General features: G+C 41.9%; 1 protein-coding gene across 1 annotated transcript in view; it reads left to right on the plus strand.

Moving 5' to 3' along the window:
- Positions 1–21,823, plus strand: part of VASP (vasodilator stimulated phosphoprotein) — a 32,771-nt gene that overhangs the window by 572 nt on the left and 10,376 nt on the right. The window contains exons 2-8 of the mRNA XM_063431780.1: positions 6,387–6,555; positions 14,753–14,921; positions 15,014–15,074; positions 17,070–17,107; positions 17,298–17,554; positions 19,127–19,263; positions 20,691–20,776. Of these exons, the coding sequence (XP_063287850.1) occupies positions 6,387–6,555; positions 14,753–14,921; positions 15,014–15,074; positions 17,070–17,107; positions 17,298–17,554; positions 19,127–19,263; positions 20,691–20,776 (917 nt within the window). The remainder of the gene's footprint in view (positions 1–6,386; positions 6,556–14,752; positions 14,922–15,013; positions 15,075–17,069; positions 17,108–17,297; positions 17,555–19,126; positions 19,264–20,690; positions 20,777–21,823) is intronic.

Below are 21,823 nucleotides of genomic sequence, written 5' to 3' on the forward strand. Positions count from 1 at the left end.
CTCTCCCTGTGTCCCCTACTGCTGTACCAACTGTACTGTGCCTCCTCTCCCTGTGTCCACTACTCCTGTATTAACTGCACTGTGCCAGCTCTCCCGGTGTCCCCTACTACTGTATTAACTGTACTGTGCCAGCTCTCCCGGTGTCCCCTACTACTGTATTAACTGTACTGTGCCTGCTCTCCCCGTGTCCACTACTGCTGTACCAACTGTACTGTGCCTGCTTTCCCTCTGTACTGTGCCTGCTCTCCCTGTGTTTACTAATCATGTACCAACAGTACTGTGTCTCCTACTGCTGTACTGTGCCTGCTCTCCCCGTGTGTACTACTGCTGTACTGTGCCTGCTCTCCCTGTGTGCACTACTCCTGTACCAACTGTACTGTGCCTGCTCTCCCTGTGTGCACTACTCCTGTACCAACTGTACTGTGCCTGCTCTCCCTGTGTGCACTACTCCTGTACCAACTGTACTGTGCCTGCTCTCCCTGTGTGTACTACTCCTGTACCAACTGTACTGTGCCTGCTCTCCCTGTGTCCCCTACTGCTGTACTGTGCCTGCTCCTGCTGTGTGTACTACTCCTGTGCCAACAGTACTGTGCCTGCTCTCCCTGTATCCCTAACTCCTGTGCCAACTGTACAGTGCCTGCTCTCCCTGTGTCCTCTAGTCCTGTGCCAACTTCATGTACTACCCCTGTACTACCCCTGTACCAACTGCACTGTGCCTCCTCTCCCTGTTTCCCCTATTGCTGTACCAACTCTACTGTGCCTGCTCTTCCTGTACCCCATCTCCTGTACCAACTGTACTGTCCCAGCTCTCCCTGTGTCCCCTACTCTTTTTTTTTTTTTTTTTTTTACCAACCATCCCGCTGCTTACTGTCCCTGTACATTACTCCCCTATCAGCTACCCCTGTGTCTGCATTATTTGTGTCCCTTAATCCTCTACCAGCTCACATTGTGTTCCATACTTTGCTTGCTCTCTGTAACCCTTATTCTCACGGTGCCTATCCCTGTGACCTTTCGTCTTGTGCCAGTGTTTTTCTATACCTGCATTGTCTATGAACCCTGCTCTTTTACCAACTCTACCTGTATCTGCTCTCTCTGTGTTTCCCCTACTCCTGTGCCTACAATATCTCTTACAGCTATGCATATATCACTTTATTTACATGGCTGCCCTCCTTGGGGCCCTAGCGTCATGGCTGCCCTCCTTGGGGCCCTAGCGTCATGGCTGCCCTCCTTGGGGCCCTAGCGCCATGGCTGCCCTCCTTGGGGCCCTAGCGCCATGACTGCTCTCCCAAGATCCCATTCTCATGTGCCCCCTAATGCTGTGCCAGCCATCTCTGGGTTTACTGCTCCTATGTTCCCCACTCATGTGCCAGGTATTTCTACCCATATGCCTGCTATCACTGATTTCATTTCATACTGTGATTGATAACATTGTATCTTCTGTGCATGTTATCACACGATTTACCTCTGTGCCCACTGATTGCAGTGCCTGTGCCAACAAAGGAAGCTGTCCCTTGCCACTTCACCCTGCCTGCCATTCCAATGTATGTTTAACAGTATCCCAAGTTGGTATGCACTATGGCTGCCTCCATAGCCCCAAAGCCAGCGATGGCTGCCCACCTGACATTGTGTCTATCACAATACCAACTACAGCTTTTTATACTCTCATTGTGTCTACTCGGTCTGATGCTTCACTGTCTTCTCCCTGCTGCCATGTGCCGTCTGCCATTGCTTGGTTCCTTGTGCCTTCTGTCAATACCCAGACCGTTTACATCATGATGGATCATAAAGAATTCTGTATAAAGATCAGCCCTGTAGCAATGTGCTATTAGTCACCATCAATCACTGTGAATGTTCTATTGACTTTCATTGAGATTTCTCCATTTTTATAACTTTGTTCCTCCAGTCTCTTTCCAAATACCATTCCAGTGTCCCTTTTACTATTATTTCAAATATTAGGACAAAACCGCTGAATCTGAAACATTCTCTGCTTTGTGTTCAGTTTCGGGCTAAAATTTGAAACCTGCTTTAATCCACTTTGAAGTCTCAACAATTTAACCCTCTGTTTCCTGTATGTTTGATTGCTGTGTACACGGTCTGTACAATGTCCTTAAGGACACATGACATGTGTAACATGTCATGATTCCCTTTTATTCCAGAAGTTTGGTCCTTAAGGGGTTAAGAAGTCTACTTTTTAGAGTGCATTAGAGAGAGGTACGTTGCGTGCAGCTGTTGTAGTGTGCGGTGCCATGTAAGAATTTGGGGAACGGTATAAACGTCTCTGAGTGTGGGGTTTCAGGATGTCTCCACAGGTGTCTAAAACAAAATGTCTGAGCTATAGACTCCAAATACATACAATACAATCATTGTCTAAAGATGGGTAAGAAAAACACCTTTGTAGTGTCACTTTGTCGCTGGCTTTGTTGTAGAATTCCAACCACACGTTTATTCACAGAGATCTACATTCCATGTGCTGTTAGGATTTACATTTAAATGGCTGCCCCGCACTATCAAGAATTCACAAACTGTTTACTAATGGTGGAAGGGAACCACCTCAATTTAAATCACTGGCCTACCTCAGTCTGCATACTGTTGGGCAGAACTAATCTGTAGAATATATTCTAATCTTTTTTCAAGCAGGGCCCTCAATAACCTCATTTCCTTTTAAGTTTTGTAACAGTTTGTCTCTTATTTGCTGTTATAGGCCCACTTGAAACTTGTGAGCACTGTGAAATATTGCTGATAACCGCAACAATATATCACCCAAGAACACTGTAGAACCGATTGCTCTCTAGGAAAATCCGGCCCAGGTGGCAACTCGGTGCATTTGCTTAGCAATATATCTGTGTGTATAATGTGCTGATTTACGAATATTTGCATGACTGGAAAAAGGCTGTTTCTCTGAAATGACTGCTCACCCTCTGCCACAGCCACATTCTATGGCTAATGAATGTACAAGGATGTGTATATACATGTTCGGTTTCTGCTCAACATCTGTACTAAAATATTTATGTGCAATAGAAATGTGTTCTTGTCTGACACACGCAATCAAAATTCAATAAGTTTCGAGCCTTTTTGGGAATTCACATTTAAAAACGACCATTTACTTCCCGTTTTCTAATTTATTTATTTTTGTGTAATGAATGGAATTTATTTATTTTGATTTAGCGTGTGTGCGTGTTGGTTCATCTTTTTAGTTACAAATTTATACTGATATGTTATGTCATTATTTCCTCTCTCGTTTCTCTCTTTTTTTTTTTTTTTTTTAAACATAAATTCTGTGGTTAAAAGTAGGAACTCACAAAATCTGTACATGTCGATCAGATCCAATAACCCAAAGGTGCTAAACTTTGTGGACTACATTTCCCATAATTCTGTATCAGCCATTGGCAGAGAGTTATGAGAATTACCATCCAATAGCTGGATGGACTATACTGAACACTCCAGATAGTGAGACATAATGGCACAATACCTACACCTCCCTCTCTACTTGTGTCTCGCTCTCTTTCTCTCCCACATTGTTTGTCTGTCTCTGTCTCTCTGTGTCTATATCGCTCTCTCACCCCTGGTTCTCTGGTTCCTGTCACTTGTGGTATCTCCTTGTCTTTCTCACGCTGCCTTATATGGACAAAACCACAACATAAGTTGAGGGGGGAGCAGGGGGAAATAGTTAAGGGAAGACCAGTGTTATGTGTGTGTGTTTTGTACATGTGTGTTTCCATAGTTTTCCCAGCGTCTGTGACAGCATGTTGAAAGCATAGGCCCCTTTCTCTGACAGTACATGCAAACCCCTGTGAATTGTGTATTGTTCCAATAATATTTTATTACAATAACCCACAATCAACACTTTTTTTGTGTGTGTGTACCCTAACCGGAAGGGGCCTGTGTGATGTGCTCACATTTTTCTTGTTCCGTTTTGTGCTATTCTAGATATGCCTGTTGTTTATACAGAGCAAAACATTAGCATTTATTTATTTTTTGTCTGTCTTGTTTTTCACTCTAATTTAATTTTTGTATATTCTGCATAGATTCTTGTGAAAGAACTTACACTTCTGGGGAAACCCACTCACTGTACTCTAAAATTGTAACAAGCAAACTAAATGTGTGTCTGAAATGATATGTGCTTATAAATACAGTCCATATTTGAAAGATGGTGAGAAACCGGTCACAAATGCTGATAATTGTATGCAAACCCTACACTTATACATTTATGGACACTGCAATAGTTTGTAAAGTGTATGTTACTATACTATAACTACATAAAACTAAAAGGCAATTTGGTTCCTCAAAGGCTGAGACTTATGGGAGTCAAAGCTAAAGGGACAACAGTTTAAAAAACAAACATACAAACAAAAAAAGAGATTTTTTCATTTGCCTGCCCTGCACGCACTTCTGCTAGTTTACATAATATCCATCGGAAGATGTTGCAGTAACAAACAAAGTATAATCTGTATTTTGCACATGCTAAACAGGATTCTGTGGTCAATAGGAAACCCAGAAGTTACGCGTGGCATTTTGCAGGCCTTTTAATAGCGATACTTGTTTGTGTTCGTGGGGGTCTGTGGCTGGAGGACTTCTCTATGTAACATTGAACAGTTTGTAGGGCAGATTATGGGTGATGTACAACTCATTGGGGGTTCATTTAGTAATACCGCCAGTAAATAATGCAAATATTAGACCTATGCACCAGAAGCGACAGAATTTGGCAACTTTCTATTTATTCATGACGAAACACCTTATCATGTTCCACCTACAAATATTTAACTTAAATATTATTATTATTATTTATATAGCGCCAACAAATTCCATAGCGCTGTACATATTAAACTAAACTATGAAAACCATAAGGCACAGAAGCCCAGGGGGTCAATTGCCTAAAACCCCACACTCATTTGGTAGCTGACCATCAAGACTTTAAGAGCCTAATGTCTCTGGGTGACTTGGATTACACACAAAAATAACAAATTATACAGAACTAAACCAGTTAAATTACTGCAGGTAACCTATCCCAGCCACAACTCTCTGTACTGATATATCACCGTTCTCGCACACATAGCAATACAACAGGTTTGTGTGGGGTGTCCCTAACCACCCGAGCTTCCATAACTTAAATGTAATGTTTAATAGGAAAGGGTAACCACACATAAAACACAATTGTAGTTACAGGTATAAAATGGTAACACTAATAGTTGTTCATAGTCTTAAATTGTCCAGAAACAGCTGCTAGCATAGGAGGAAGAGCTGCTTGGGTTCTTTGGGGGGAGGGTGGCTTGTAGTAAAGCCACCACTCCAACTAAAGACCTCTAAAAACCTTTGGCTGTGTAGTGTAAAATTAGTTGTGTGTTTTTATTTTATTTTAATTTTACATTTCCACACACTGGATCACTTCCTCCAATTAGATTGCCTCTTGTTGGGATGTTAGACTAAGGCAGCACAGCAACAATCAGACACCTTATTCTCCCACAATGCATGGGGGCTGCATGTAAAAGGTGTCGTACCTGCCCTGCCCCCCTACCTGTGGACATTTACAGGGACACTCTAGTCACCAGAACAACTACAGCTTATTGAATTTGTTCATTACCTTCAGGCTTTTTGCTGTAAACACTGTCTTTTCAGATAAAATGCAGTGTTTACATTACAGCCTAGTGATAACTTCACTGGCCACTCCTCAGATGGCTGTTAGAGATCCTTCCTGGGTCATGGCTGCCTAAAATGCATCCAAACATTCAGTGTCTCCTCCCTCTGCATGCAGACACTGAGCTTTCCTCATAGAGATTCATTGATTCAATAAATCTCTATGAGGAGATGCTGATTGGCCAGGGCTGTGTTTGAATCATGCTGGCTCTGTCCCATATCTGCCTCTTTGTCAGTCTCAGCCAATCCTATGGGGAAGCACTGTGATTGGATCAGGCTACCACTTCTGATGATGTCAGCAGACTACTTGTTTTTTTTTTTTGAGGCAAACAGCATGCAGAGTTACAGCTTCTGGCTTGAATAAAATATGAGGGGCCCAGGGGGGCTAGATGGTGGTTTTAAAACTATAGGGTCAGGAATACATGTTTGTGTTCCTCACCCTATAGTGCACCTTTAATTCTTTATACACTAGGCACAGGGAAGAGAATCCATTTTGTGGGTCTCTAGCTTTTGGCCATGTTGCTTTCTGTTGCTAAACAAAGTACAGGAGGGGCTTATTGACTAAACCACACCTACTGGTATAAGCAACAAGTCCTCACAAGTAGGACATTTATTTATTTAAATCTGGTATTGTGCAAATAGTTCATGCATAATTTGTGTCTATACACAATGGGATAACTATGCTATCAAATCCTTACCCATTGACAAATCTAATTTTGTTTCTACCATCTTTATTTTTCTTTTATTCTGGGCAGTGAGACACCGGTTGTCACGGCTCGTGCCAATGTCATGGTATATGATGATGCCAGTAAAAAATGGATCTCTGCTGGGACTGGTGCCCAAGGACCAAGTCGTGTACAGATCTTCCACAACCCAGTATCGAATTCCTACCGCATCGTTGGACGGAAAATGCAAGATCAGCAGGTATGCCGGAGCATGGCCTATATCCTCTGAGGTGGGAGGGCCATGGTGGAGGATCCTCAGGGGCGGATATTATCCCTGGAGAAAAGGGACAGTATTGTATAGCTAAATGTTGTTTTAGAGTGGGGGGAATGCATTGTAATTCAATATCGCAGATTTATTTTATTTTTTTAATTTTTTTATTTTTTTTAAAGTAAAAAGTGTTCTGAAAACCAGGATTCAATTTAATGTATTAAAAAAGCATTTTCTTGTAGCTGCTTGTCTTTGCAACCATTTGGAAGCTGCTAGCACATGTGCCTATAATTAAAATGACAGGTTAATGCTTTTCTTTATTGTGTTTCTCGTGTTCTTTAGTACATTGAATAAGCCATTTCTGCTTTCTCCTGTGCCAGAAATGTCAGGTTTGATTACTGTACTCAGTCCCGTATGACACGTTGATGGTATATTCTATAAAACCTCTTACCTGTCGCTCTTGCGGATAGCAAAGTCAGGAATGTAAGAAGAAAAAGGAAAGCGGTCTCTGCTGTTTGGAGAAGGCTGATTCTGCTCTCTCATTTGATGTATTTGTGCAACTCCATATCCACAGCGGAGTGGAGGGTGAGGGTGGATTCGAACTTTGTGTTCCAGGTCTTTATAGCTGGATGAATGATCAAGGCTATACGACCAGCCTAGGGGCTCCAAGGCTCTTGTCCAGGGCCAAGTATCACCTAACCTGAAGCATCCTGTTGTCTTCTCCATTTGGTGCTCCGGTTCTATTCCCTCCTAGTTTGTGTGTATAGATATATTTTAATATGAAGTTCCTCATAAGTAACAGGTCCACTGTTTTCCAAGAAAACTGTTCAGCCCTTCTTGGGGCACTGTCTTACAAGCCCTGAACTCTAGAGATATAGAACCATTCTTCATGAAGGAACAAATCCAGTAAAGGAATGAAAGATGGAGAAAGGTTGTTGTTGTTGTTTTTTTTTTTACATTCTGTTCCCCCTGACACTTCTTAAAATGTAAATACTGCGATTGGGGAGGCAATTGAATTAGTTTGACTTTACCCTGGTGTGCATGAAACTGCTTTTGACTTTGTTTAGTGTGTTTTACTGTGTTCTCATCCAACTGTAATCCTGAAATATTTTGAGTGTTTGCACCATCGATTTACCAAGTCATCCTACAACCACCCATTTCAATCATTGGACCTAATGACTCCAACAAGATGGCTGCTCATAGCATCATGGAGTTATTTACAGGAAACTTTAAGCCCCACAGCCACTACAGCTCAGTGTAGTGGTTATGGATTAGGGAGGTATGTCAAATACATCTAACCTGTACAGCTGTGATAGGCAGAATGCCGTTGGTGAACCAGCCCCTATCGTTGTCCAGTCATCCATTTCCATCCAGGTTCGATTGAGTTGATGTTGATAATGTAATACTGCATTAGGAAGGTGACTGGAGAAGGGTCAGTTTATGTATGTCGATCCTGAACAGTCGGACAAAAAGAGTGGGATGGCACCTGTAGATTATTAGAAACATAACCACTACACTGATCTGTAGTGGTTATGGTGCTTAGAGTGCCCCATTCACTTATAGGAACAGGCATTGTGCATATAGTGCATTTTTTTTGGCTTTCAAAGTATATTTGTATGACTTTAAAAATGAGGTCAAATATGACTCAACAGACCATATTTAAACGTTTTCCATTGCTCAGTAGCTGTGTGGTTTGTTTGTGTATGTTTTAATTTGTTTTGTTTTAACTGATACTGGGTCACAGAGATTTGATTCTGTGTTCAACCTAGGTAATAGTTTTGAGGTATTGAGCAACCCTTACATGATGTGTCTGTATTCGCCTCTTACTGAGCTTCATATTATGGCTACTGTTCGTGTGTGTGTGTGTATACGGTATATTATTTTTCGGACTTATCTCTCTTGACACCATTTAGTTATTTTTGCTATGTTTGTAACTCATGTACTTGGACTTGGAGTGTATTTAATCTCTTTGGAACATTGGCTACTTACCTCCTGTTTATGTAAAGGCACATTCCAGACCCCTAAAAAGCACCTTAGCTCTCTGAAATGCTGTGTCCACTTTATTTTCATTGTGCAAAAGTGCAGCTTTCAATAGAAATTTTTTTTTTTTTTTTTTTTTTTTAATTCTTTATTTTTGTGGGTGTGCAGAATTCACACTCGTTTTACATCAGGTGCATATATAGGAACATAGGTATACAATACCTTGAGCAGAAAAAATAAACTTTGCATATTAGAAATATTAGCACCCTTGTTAATCCACCCCTTTTTAATTTTTTTTTTTTTTTTAAATATTTGCTTCAAAACCTCCACTTGCTAGACCAATTTACGCAATACCGTTTGTTTGGAGGTTGCTTGTAACCAGCTATATGAGCTCAGCTTTAGGATGCAGGAAATAATTTTGCGCACGAGCTCTCAGTTAGCGTGCTGATGGTACTGAGGTACTTGGCTTAAACTGTGGGGCAGGGTAAAAGGTGAGAGGAGGGGGGGAGGGAGGGGGGGGGTTGTCATCTTGTACACAATTGCCGGCTATCTGCTTACGGAGCCAGTTTCAATGGATGCAAAAACTTTACAAGTTATCAACGATGTGCAGGTTGTCATTGGGCACTTATCAGGAAAATTAACTTGCTAGGTGAGCTAAACGAAAAAGAAAAGAATAAAGAAAACAGTATATACACAAAAGTCAGCGGGTATAGCAAATGCAAAAGTTTGTACTGAGAGTCCAGTTTGTGGGCCTGCAGAGGAGTGTAGCAGAGGCCAAAGATGCCCGCAAGGAGGGTCTCAGGTCAGGGAGCCTGTCGCCGTCTGTGTTGCGGCTCTGGGAGCAAACGGGGAAACATCCTCCATATTCCATACTGGGCGTGCGCCCACCGATGCCGCCGGCATGGAAAGTCCCAACACCTGTAAGAAGGTAGATGCTTCGGTGAGATGCGACATGGATAGCTGCTTTCCGTCTTGTTCCGTCGTGAGGCGGTGTGGGCCCCATTTATATGGGATAGAGTTCTCTCTTAGCTGCAAGGTAACTGGACGGAGTGTCCTGCGCCACATGAGGGTCTGTCTGGATAAGTCCCGGTATAGCGTTAGGTTATCACCCTCAAATGAAACTGCAGGTGAGCCTTTTGCCGCTCCCATTAGGGCCCCTCGGTCTGAGTCCCGGATAAATTTAATGAGCACATCTCTTGGTGCTTCCTGGGGCGCCTTGGTCGCTTTGGGGAGACGAAAGCAGGAGTCCATTCCTACTTGCTTTGCTTGTTTGGGGATTAATAACGTGGCTATGAGCCTCCTGCAATAATGTGGCAGTTCCCCGGTGCTGATTGTTTCGGGAACTCCCCTGATCCTCAAATTTCTCGCTTTGGCTTTGTCTTCCATGTTGGCCAGTTGTGCTGTCAGCGTAGCACATTGTTTTTGCAAGGAGCTCAGTGTGGTATCAGTGGCCGCTTGTGCCACCCTGGCACCTTTAAGGGACTCTTCGACGGACCCTACTCGGCTATTGAGCGTCGAGACCTCACCTCGCACTTGCGCCATGTCCGCGTCGAACATCGCTTTAATTTCAGCCACTAGCGCCTTTATGTCGGCCTTTGTAGCTGGAGCCGCGTCCCCTAGCTCGTGAGGTGGCAGGGACAAGGTCTGCGTCCTCCCGGGAGCGTGAGTAGGAATAAGGTCCGAAGCACTATCCTCGTCCGAGGATTGGGAGGCATAGGCCTCTCTCGGCGCCATCTTGGCGGGCGCATGTCTTTGTGCCTGGCGCATAAAAGTGCCTATATCTTGGGAACCGGGGTCCGGATCGGCTCGGCTCTTCTTTGTCTTTTTCCCCATGGTGTGCTGGGTCAGTGGACCGGCTTGCAGGTCCCAGAGATTATTCTGGCCGCTGAAATGTTCGGTTTAGCGGGTCCGGAACTCGGAGCTGTCGTGAAGTGCGACTTGCTCGCTCAGGCGCTGGCTCCGCCCCCCCCTTTCAATAGAAATTGACACTTTAATATAATAACCTGGCTATGCCCCCTTGGCTTTCAATCAGAAAACGGTTCTGTCACTTCCTGGTTTGGTTACCTCAGTGGGGCTAAACTCAAGAGGCAGCAATTGCTCAGAGCACCTGCCTTGCAAAGATTTCTCATTGAGCTGCATTAGGAAGTCTGTGATTGGACACTCACATAAAGTTTGGGTGGGGTTAGAAGAGGAGGGCTTCTAAAGGCTGCATGTTTTGCAAGAGCTTTATAGATATAACCCCAATTACAAAATGCATATTTATATGTATGCATGGTTTCATTGGGGTATAACTACTAAACAGTGATTTATTTTGTATTTGGGCAGTGCAGTGTACCTTTAAATCCTCACATGTTACAGTGATAATGGCGAGACTGTTGACTCATAGTTGACTCATAATATTGATTGGCGATGAGTGTAATATGACTCACCTTTGCAGCTACATTTTGTAGTCATGGTTTTTACAGGAACCTTCCAAGTATTATTATTATTTATTTATATAGCACAAGCTTATTCCGCAGCGCTTTACAATAAGAGGGAAATTTACCAAATGAGACAATAACACAATGTAACAGGAACAATACGTAGTTGAGAACCCTGCTCAAACGAGCTTACAATCTCATTGTAGTGGTTATGGTGCCAGGAGTGACCTGACACCATGCTTGTGTAATATGTCAGAACGGTGTAGAATGATTTGATTGCTTACCTGGGTCCAGCAGGAGAAACCGGGTAGTTGAGTCCGCTAAGCATGGCGGTACCGGACCGTGATGATTGACGGAGTGCTCAGATCACTGTGTCTGCCAGACGGAGCTAACTGGATTCTCCTGCAGTAAAATCTTTGAAAAATAGGGAAGGGGTTACGTGCAACCGATGGGGCCCTGTAAAAAGGTGGTCGTGCTACTTGTGTTCTTTAACCACATAAAAGTTACGCTTCTATTGTTTATTTATTTTTATTTTTCCTATGTAACCGGCATCAATCTAACTCAGCTGTTCAACTTGGAATAAAAATAATGTCATTCCTTTCACAGAGCACAGAAGCAAGGATTGCACCACTGTTAGTATTGCACAATCTCCTAGACTGATAAGTAGGTTTTTGATCCGTTAAACTGATATGTTCCCCAGCATGTATATTAAATAATGTGGCTTGGCAGTTGGGGAGATTGGATTGATGTGCAGTGAGTTCAATCTATGGCTTTCGAACTGGTGTGATAAGGAGCTGAAATGATTTGTGACTGTCGCTTTAAGCCTTTGGATTCCAGTGCAGACTAACCTATTGATTTTGGAGTTGTTTGTATTACTCAGCATTCCCTGGAATGGATTAACAGAGTCCTAACATTTGTTTCAGCATGCTCCACCGCGACCCCTGCTCTGTAACTAAAGAGTGAACCGACATCCAAAGGCAAAACTTGGATAATCTCGCGTTATTTTGCAAATCTGGCTGCGATTTCCCTATAGATCACTATTTAGCAAATAAAGCCACAAATATTATCTAATTGCATTTATCGAGGAGCTGTCATTGTAGCAGATTCATTTAATTGGATAAACTTTAGAAGAGATGGCCCTCTTACAATCAGTGGGTTAAATATCAACCCAGATCTCACTTCACAATATAACCTTAAACTGCATGCCTTGAGACTAGGTTCATTGCCCATTGAAGTGTTGGTTTGCCATGTCCTCCAGTTACTTGCTGTTGCTGTAATTCTCCACTAGTTTTACATGGTTCTAGTTTTGGCAGTGGGATGAGTACAGAAGGGTGAGCCCATCTTTTTTGAGAGCTTGTATTGGGTGAGCGATGTACAAATCAGGCAGGACTCGACAATTTCACCCCTGGTGACTGACTATATGCTATAGCTTTCAGAGGCTAGTAACTTTTAAAGCCTGGCTAGTATCATAGGACTACAAATTGTAAACCCTGATTCAATGATCCATGGAATAGGGAATGTGTTGTGTAGATAAAGTGGTGCACTCTCTGGTGACCCATAGAGAGGGATATGTGTTGTACTCTCTGCTGATCCGTAGAATGGGGTATGTGATGTATTTGAATTGACATAGAATGTCACTCTGTTTGTGTTGTCACCAAAATGCAAAAAAAAAAAAACTTGCCTTCCTAGTAATCTGAAGAAATTCTAAAAAGTAAAGGAAGGAAATGGAGTGCAGCAACACTCCCAGTTCCCAGCTAGCATCAATATAAAGTCATTAGACAGAACCACTGGGATCCCACCCCTGCATATGGAGTCATAGGATACTTTGTGGTACCATTTATCTCAGTAAAGTACCATCAAGCATAGAACCTTATTAATGATGCTGTTAACGAGCATCATCACTGCAGATGTTTGTGGACTATATTTCCCATACTTCCTATCGCGCCTTAATCCTTGCTGAGTATTCTGGGAAATAAAGTCCATATACATCTGCCTTGCCAAGATCGGCTATCGCTGCTGCAATGGGAGTTTCCATCAGTTTATGCACTTCTGATAAAGCGCCATTTGATAGACATTCTTGGATGTAGTCCATTTTTGTTTATCGTGACTTAATTAATCATTAACAAGGTTCTATGTTTGACTGTACTTTTCTGAGATAAATGGTATTACAAAGTATCCTATGACTCCATATGCAGGGTGGAATCCCAGTGGTTCTGTCTAATGACTTTACGTTGATGCTAGCTGGGAATTGTGAGTGTTGTTGCATCCTGATTGCATGGCTGAGGTTTAAAACGTTTTAATATATTTTCATCTATTCTTATCAATAGACCACACCTTTTTAAAAGAAAGGCTTTAACTCATGAGGCATGGCAACTTGACTAATACATGATATCCATCTCACAACCCTTGAAGCCCAATTAAGTTTACTTTAGCTGTCTCTCTTTTTTTTTAATTTTTTTTATTTATTGATAGGGGGGACTAAAATGTTATCTTACAGAATCCTGCTTTGGTCTTAGATCGAGCCTCTATTACATGACAACTATTAATGTTACAACTGTACATTTTAGAATAGTGGTTCTTGATAGTGACCCATAATAGGGCATTTTGGTGGGCTAACCGTTTTTGGACAGGGGAGCCCAAATTTGGCCTTCTAACTAGTGCACAATTCCCATGATCCTCGGCCAGCTGTTTGGGAATATTAGTGGATTAAAATCTTTTAGGCCAAGGTTGGGAGTCACTGCTCTAAAGCGTGACTGTGCATATGCTGTTCTGAAGCTGCAATTCCCATTATCCACAGGATGATAGGAGTTGAGCTCCAGTGTTTGCTGCCATTGCCCATCCTGACTGTAGACGCACCTTACTTTCTCTTCAGGTTTTAAGTGCTTCCTCATACTTTCCCTGACTCAGACTTTTTATGGAGATAAGACCAACAAACACAAATGCATCTTGAATTTCTGTTTGTGAAATTGCAGCGTTCCAGAAAGAAGCGTGTCTAAAAGGATGGTATTGATTTTATTTTATTGAAAAGGTCAGGTTTACGAGCAGATTGTAAATAGTGGGGTTTTGGGATCTTTGGAAACTGAACTAACAAATACTGCTGAGTTTATTCACCAATATAATTTAGATCAGTTATAGATAACCATTAGCATGCAGTGATTGTGGAATTAATTTTACATGACGCTCACGGGTAATGGTAAATGGCTGGCTCAGCATGGGGGGAATGAATTTCAGCGCAGCTACATCGATAAATATTAGCCATCACCAGACAGCCAGGCTTTGAAGTGTGCGTAGGCAATCTGTAGCTCTTCAGCATATGTTTAATTATGATACAATTGCACGCAAGGGAGTTAAAGGGGCACTCCAGTAACTCCACATGTTTGCAATGATTACACTTGGTTATGCTGGATGTTGTGCTTTTATGACATATAGATATATATTCCTGTTTCCATTTTTATTCTGCAAAAATTCCATGTACAAGAAGACATGACTTCTAGGCGTTGTAATTTAGTTGTTGGCTTTCTACATTACAAAGCAAACAATCGAACTACAACTCCCAGAAATCTGTCCATCGTTATGGGATAGGCTTGGTTAAATGAGCATGATTGGCTGATTAATTTTCTATTCTGAATTTTGAGTAAATGCAGGAATACCAAATGTGCAACGTCCTCTTTGTTTCCAATTTATTATATTTTCACGTATCTTTAATGCATTATCTAAAAAATAAATAAAGACTGCCCCCCAGGCTGGGATATTCTTATATTCGATATTTGTGATCTGCTCCATTACAGGTGGTTATAAACTCCCCAATAGTGAGAGGGTTGAAGTATAACCAGGCTACTCCCAACTTTCACCAGTGGAGAGATGCCCGGCAGGTGTGGGGTCTGAATTTTGCCAGTAAAGAGGAGGCCGTGCTGTTTGCCGCAGGAGTAACTCAAGCGTTGGAGTCCCTGGAAACTGGTAAGGGTGTCTGTACTCTTTCTTGCCGTTCACAAGAATTTCCCTTTCTTGACACATTGTAATCCTTTATATTGTATGTATTTCCCCTCCAGGTTCTAGTAATTGGCCTTCCCAGAATGGACCCAGGGTAGAAGAGCCCGAACAACCCCGGAGGTAGGAGCACATTCTGTCTGGAAACACCTACACCCAGGATAGTTCGGCTTTAGCCCGTTATTAAACAGAGTGAATGTTGTTTGTTTGAATGTATTAACTTTGATGCAAAGAAAATCATCAGATGGTGGAGCTTCTCCAATCATTCTGTAAAATCACAACATTCTATAGAGACAGAATACACTGTGTGCTAGTCGGGTGGTACATTAACACAGACAAACCGTTAAAAGACTCGCTCCTGACACCCACCAAGATGCAGTGAGTGGGATGTGTTTAGTTTTTCTTATTAATCTCAACTTAAAAATATATATTTTTATTAGCCCAGCTCTTTTCTGCTTTCCACCTTAGCACAATTTAATGATTAATTTTAATTGAATTTCCTTGGATATGTTACTGTAATTCATTAGAAGTTACAAAGCTGGCTATGGTATTAAACAAACACCGACGGTGGATTTATGGCTCGTTATTTATAGATTGTGCATATATAATGGATAACACCTATGCCTATTGTGGAGAAATGTTTTATTTACTTTACAATATTTGCAGCAAAACTGTCCGGTCCGCCTCTTGACCTTTCAGTTAAACCAGGAACTGGCGAAATTACATAGCCAATCTCTAACACCCCCCAATTGCCTTTTATATGACCAATGGTGAGCACGCACGCACGCATGTATGATCTCACACACGCACATACTTACTAATGTCTCAGAGACGTCAGTGAGATGTTGCTTGTGCATGTTCAGTCTAGGTGTAATTGGCTTCTCATTCACTCCTGAAAGTGAATGGAAGCCGTCTTTGTCTTACTATTCATAACCATTTTGAAAAAAAATGTTGTGCCGAATTAGGCTATTGAATAGCTATTTTATGTTGCTGTTTGAGTATATAAACTGCTAAGTAAATGTTTACATTCTCCTCTCCAGTGGATTCTGATCACAATTTGAACATTCTTACCTGCTCAGCCCTGGAAATGCTAATTCATTTTTCACATCAGTACTTCATTTCATTCGGGTAGTTTACATGGGTTTATTACCTGGACTAGCAATGGGGTGAACGGGCAGAATAAAATCAGAAATTAAATCATATCAAACATCGTTACTTTTATATCCCCGCTGCTTTGACCTACATTTTGCCATTTTACTTCCAGTGCAGTGTGTACTGAAAGTCCTTCCTTTGGAAATATAAACTGTATTAGGGAACTATAAAGAGCGGAACCTGTACATCTGATGATCTAGTAATAAATTAATCATACAGAGATGCCTAATCCTGTGTGTGTTCAAACAATCCCTTCCGTATGTCGAATACAATCTAACAGTGCGGTTCATTGTTTCCCATTACTAGGGATCACAGAGCAGAACAATGCTGGATTTAGTGACATGGCGAGGCTAATCAAACTGACTCCTTGATCTCTTAGGATGTTCAGTTTATAAAGCCCGCAATGTCCAAATGGAGACTGGAGGTTTCGAAACACTGCTTAGAGTGTCGTCTGTATTCTGTTGTATATTAAATATGGATATTTGACCATTTAGAGTGGTGGTAGCGGTGGAATACATTTCCCAGAATGCTCTGCCAACCTGTAGTGCAGATGAGCATGGTGGTAGAATGTATCTGCTGCATCGTTAAAACAAGTTATCTCTGCCCTGGGGATAACTTAAAAGTTTATTAAGTGCCTGGCTGCTTGTTTATCTGGACCTACAGTTCTCCTTATCTCTTTTTATCCCCTGTGCTTTAGATATACTGTATCAAAGTCTAACTGTCTATCTTTGGCCACACCATATAACTTTGATATGGTCAGGAATCTCCAAAAGGAGGCTCACTAGACATTGACCTGAAACTCCCATAGTACCCATCCGCCCATAGTTGCAGCGCATCATGGGAGTTGTTTCTAACCAACAGCTGAAAAGTTTCTGCTTGGGCAAAGTGTGTTGTGTTTGACCACTGTACACAGGGTGCTGCATAAACTATTATAAACAGTTTTTTGTTTTCTCCCCCGGCCTCCAGGTTGCAACCCGATCCAGAACCAAAAGTTCAAAGTCCAGGTAAAGTAGTTTTAGTTTTTAATTTTTTTTAATTTTAATGGATTCGCTGATGCATATTTGCTCTTCAATAGACTTTTTTTTGGTTTTGAGTTATTTTTCTTCTTTAGAAGAAGCCATATCTGATGTTACTGTTCTGTATCTTAAGTTCATTGTTGTTCCTTAACGTCTGCTTTCTCTTATCTATCCACAGTTGCCCCAGTTACCCCAGCAGCTGGTCCACCAGCCCCACCTGGACCTCCTCCGCCTCCAGGCCCTCCACCTGCACCTTCAGCGGGTCCACCTGCACCTCCAGGAGGCCCACCTGCACCTCCAGGAGGCCCACCTGCACCTCCAGGGGCTGGTCCCCCACCACCACCACCCCTTCCATCTGGAGGTGGTGGAGGAGGAGGTGGAGGCGGTGGTTTGGCCGCAGCCCTTGCGGCAGCCAAACTCAAGAAAGTATCAAAGGTGAGAAAGTCAGATGGTGGGTAGGAAGATGAATGTCGCTGTCTCCTGAGAGGGGTAGCTACAATTTTGTGTAATGGATCCATTATATCATGAATTCTATAGATAGTGTGTGTGTATAGATTTTCTGTAGGTGCAGTATATTCAGGCCCGTTGAATTGGTTTAAAGGAACACTGTAGCGTTGGAACAGTATATCTGTATTCCGAACCCTACAGTATTTATGTCCTTCGTTTTATTTCCCTTGGCCTGCTAAAAAAAACATAACAAATTAAATAAAATTATTTACTGACCTTCTTTCCAGCGCCGAGTCTCATTCAGCGCTGCTGTGGCCTCCTCCTAGTGTGATGTCATTTTGGAGGCAATCTGTTGCTCCTTTTAGAGGATGTGTCTACGATTCTACCGTTGAGAATCTTTGCGTACAATGATTCTCTATAGAAGACAGTGACCGCACTACGCATGATGTCATGGTATGCTAGGGTATGAGATCCAGGAAGCACAGTCCCGGCTTAAGATGTGTCTTAGGATGTGAAACGTGGATTTGAGAGATCATGGACTCCTAGTCTTTGAGTGAGGATTGGGAAATCGAAATGAGTATAGAGTTCTTTTACAAAGAGAGTGTTATGATTCTAGCAGAGTTATTTACTAACGTGAGAGTTGTCCAGCATTCAAATACAGTTTTAAATTCAATACCAAAATTGCAGAACTTAAAACAGAACTGACCTGGATAATTTTCTAAATTCAGCTATTTTGGCCTAATTTCTGTAATTCGCTTGAATTCCAGGCAATTCTCACATTAGTTGGTGAATAATTCTCACATTCACTAGTGAATAATTGTTAGAAAAGTGACTAGGATCCAGCAGAACCACACCTCAGAACGAACAGAAGTAAGGGTCAGGAAGCTGAAGCTTTTTCGTGATGGTCTCTATAGAACTAAAATCTAGAGGCATTTTTTATATTGTGATAAAATGGCAAGTAGCAAATATCAGACCCACAATACCAAGACTGAGATTGAGAAAAGCTTGCTTCCACCAATGTGGACCTGGTAAAGTTTCTAGTCCAGGTTAGATCTTTGCTAAGCCTGACTTGGTAAAGATTCTATTTGGGCTCAAAATGTAGCCAAGCCCACATTGATAGAATCATTTCTTTTTCATTCTCTGTTCCAGGGTTTCGGTTCTGTCACTTTATATCTTATGTTTGGTGGGACATTGTAGGTACCCCTGGGACATCGCACCCATAGCTATGTTGTACTGAGTGCTATCTCCCTTGTATCCCTTGTGATCAGCAGACCTGGTACTTCTAAAAGAATGAACAATAAAGCAAATCTTCCTGGTGAAGTAAAAAAACATATTTGGAAATGATTCTTTTAGATGGAAGGTCCGGGTGCCCATCTAAGAGTCATGGGACATTGTGACAATGTAACAGTGGGGTTTACATGCAGCACACTGATGTACTATGAGAATTGGGAGAGAGCGGTCCTATGCTATAATGGGTGTTCATTACTGTATAGGAAGGGAAGTGAGTTCCTCTGATAACCTTGTTCCATTATTTATCATTTGTTTGTTGTCCTTTTACAGACAGAGGATGCAGGAGGTACCTCTTCACCAATAGGTGGAGGATCAGCCAAACCAGACCTCAGCCGCACCAGCGGTGGAGCTTCAGGGGGGGGAGGTGGTGGGCTGATGGAAGAAATGAATGCCAAGTTAGCACGCAGGTAAGGACCTCTTGCTGAGGCTGTAAAAATAATCATATTGGTTTGGAAGATTAAGTTTAGTTCTTAAAGTGAGAAGGGACATGGTAACTAACAAATATAAATTTTCTTTGGGGGGTACAATGGATATTTGCTCTGTCATTCATTCATAACTTCATTTAGAGCATTAGATGGCATGGCGAAGGGCATCTGTGTTGGACTACAGCTCCCATAATCCTTTGTTGTGGCATTGGCAAACTGCAGGAATCCTGTTATTCAGAAAGAGCTTCTGGGGCTGGTAATGCTATTAACAGCTGTAATTCAGGAACTTACGCCATCCTGCTATCACCATTGGTTAGAAGGGATTGATATATAATCAATGTAACTAACCGCATATTAGCAAAGCGCGTATCCAATACTATATGGAGTCTTTAAAACAAACATATAGACAAATATATGTGAATTGGAACAGTGGTATTGATCACACTCCCTTACTGAGTAATGTATGTGAATCTAAACAAATATGGTTCCCATGGTGCAGTTAAAAACACACAACTTATTGATCAGGTCAAGTGAATGTCAAGCTATATAAAAACGGATCTTGTTTACACAGGCAAAACCCAATCAGGGTTATTTAGTAAAGTGAGAAATGCCAGGAATGCAAACTAAATTACTTATTTAAAGGAACACTATAGTCACCTAAATTACTTTAGCTAAATATAGCAGTTTTAGTGTATTGATCATTCCCCTGCAATTTCACTGCTCAATTTACTGTCATTTATGAGTTAAATCACTTTGTTTCTGTTTATGCAGCCCTAGCCACACCTCCCCTGGCTATGATTGACAGAGCCTGCATGAAAAAAAAAACTGGTTTCACTTTCAAACAGATGTAATTTACCTTAAATAATTGTATCTCAATCTCTAAATTGAACTTTAATCACATACAGGAGGCTCTTGCAGGGTCTAGCAAGCTATTAACCTAGCAGGGGATAAGAAAATCTTAATTAAACAGAACTTGCAATAAAGAAAGTCTAAATAGGGCTCTCTTTACAGGAAGTGTTTATGGAAGGCTGTGCAAGTCACATGCAGGGAGGTGTGACTAGGGTTCATAAACAAAGGGATTTAACTCCTAAATGGCAGAGGATTGAGCAGTGAGGCTGCAGGGGCATGTTCTATACACCAAACCTGATTCATTAAGCTAAAGTTGTTCAGGTGACTATAGTGTCCCTTTGTGGTGGGGGGGGGGGGGGGGGGAAGGGAAGGAATTCTGCTATTTTGGTTTCACATTTTTTAAAGTGTGTGTGTGTGTGTTCACTCATTTATTTATTGGGTGTTTGGGGGAAATCGGTTTTGTTCTGCAATGTTGCACTATGAATTTAGATCTGTTTCACCAGTGATTACCTACACACTGTTTTATGTCTGGTATTACCCAAACCTTCTCACTATAACAGGTTGAAGATGTCACAGCAAGTGGATCGCCCTGCACCCACTGCCACGCAGGATGATAATGACATTCAGGGAGGGAGGAACCAAAACGGTGAGTGCCAATTCTCCTATAGTGAGTCAGAATCCATAGCTGTAGGAGAGAGATTACCAAAAATGCGGTCCTTTGAAAGACTTGAATATTCCAACCAGCCATTAACAGCATGATGGCCTTGGGTCAACTGCGGCCCATTGCTGGTATGAGGTGGTATGGGTACAATAAAGTGTAACTCAAGTGGGGGCCTGGCTGGGAGGAGCCAGGCACCCTCGTCAGTGTTAAACCATTCCAAAACACTTTAACACTGAACTGTAAACAGGTACAAGGAATTATTTTCAATTGATACTTTGCTGCACATCTTCATGTTATACTTGCATGTGTTAGACCTAGTGATTTTGGTCATGATTGAATGATGGGCAGTGTTCAACAGGAAGTGCGTGAAAGAGTTGCAGAACTCTTGTAGTGGTTATGGTGGTTAGAATATCCCTCTGCAGGAATATACGTACAAGCATGAAAATCTTGTTTCTTGTAGCATTGAGTTACTCTTAGACCGTAAAACTGGCTGTAAAATTGCTTATAAAATGAATTTCTGGCTATAATGAGAATACCATAAGTATTTGGACAGTGGCATGAACTTTCCTTTTGGTTCTGTATTGCATCACACTGGACTTGAAAAAAAAAGTGCAACTAAGACAACAGAGTGCAGATTGTCCATAAACTGTATGAATTGCAATGCTTCTATTTTAGAGGATGAAACGTGATTGCCCGGCAGTCCAGCTCTCTATTTGCCATATGTGTATTGTGTTATAAACATGTGTATAAGAAATCTGAATTAATTCTTGCTGCCCAGGTAGCGTCTTGCCCTCATGACACCCAGACACCCGCTCCAGCATTGGAGAATATTGAATGATTAACTCTCCAATGCTAATCAAGCTTTGGCGTATGAGATTTGGAACCAGTCTTTCTCCGTGCAAAGGAAGTGCCGCAAACACGACTTGTGTTACAAGTTCTTGGAGAGGATGAAGACTGCTTTATCCATAGATACTCTTGCTTGTGAAGTGCAACCAGTGTTTAACAATATATTTTGCACGTTGGGACCCCCTG

Source organism: Pelobates fuscus, chromosome 9, assembly GCF_036172605.1.
Source record: "Pelobates fuscus isolate aPelFus1 chromosome 9, aPelFus1.pri, whole genome shotgun sequence".
Classification (NCBI taxonomy): domain Eukaryota; kingdom Metazoa; phylum Chordata; class Amphibia; order Anura; family Pelobatidae; genus Pelobates; species Pelobates fuscus.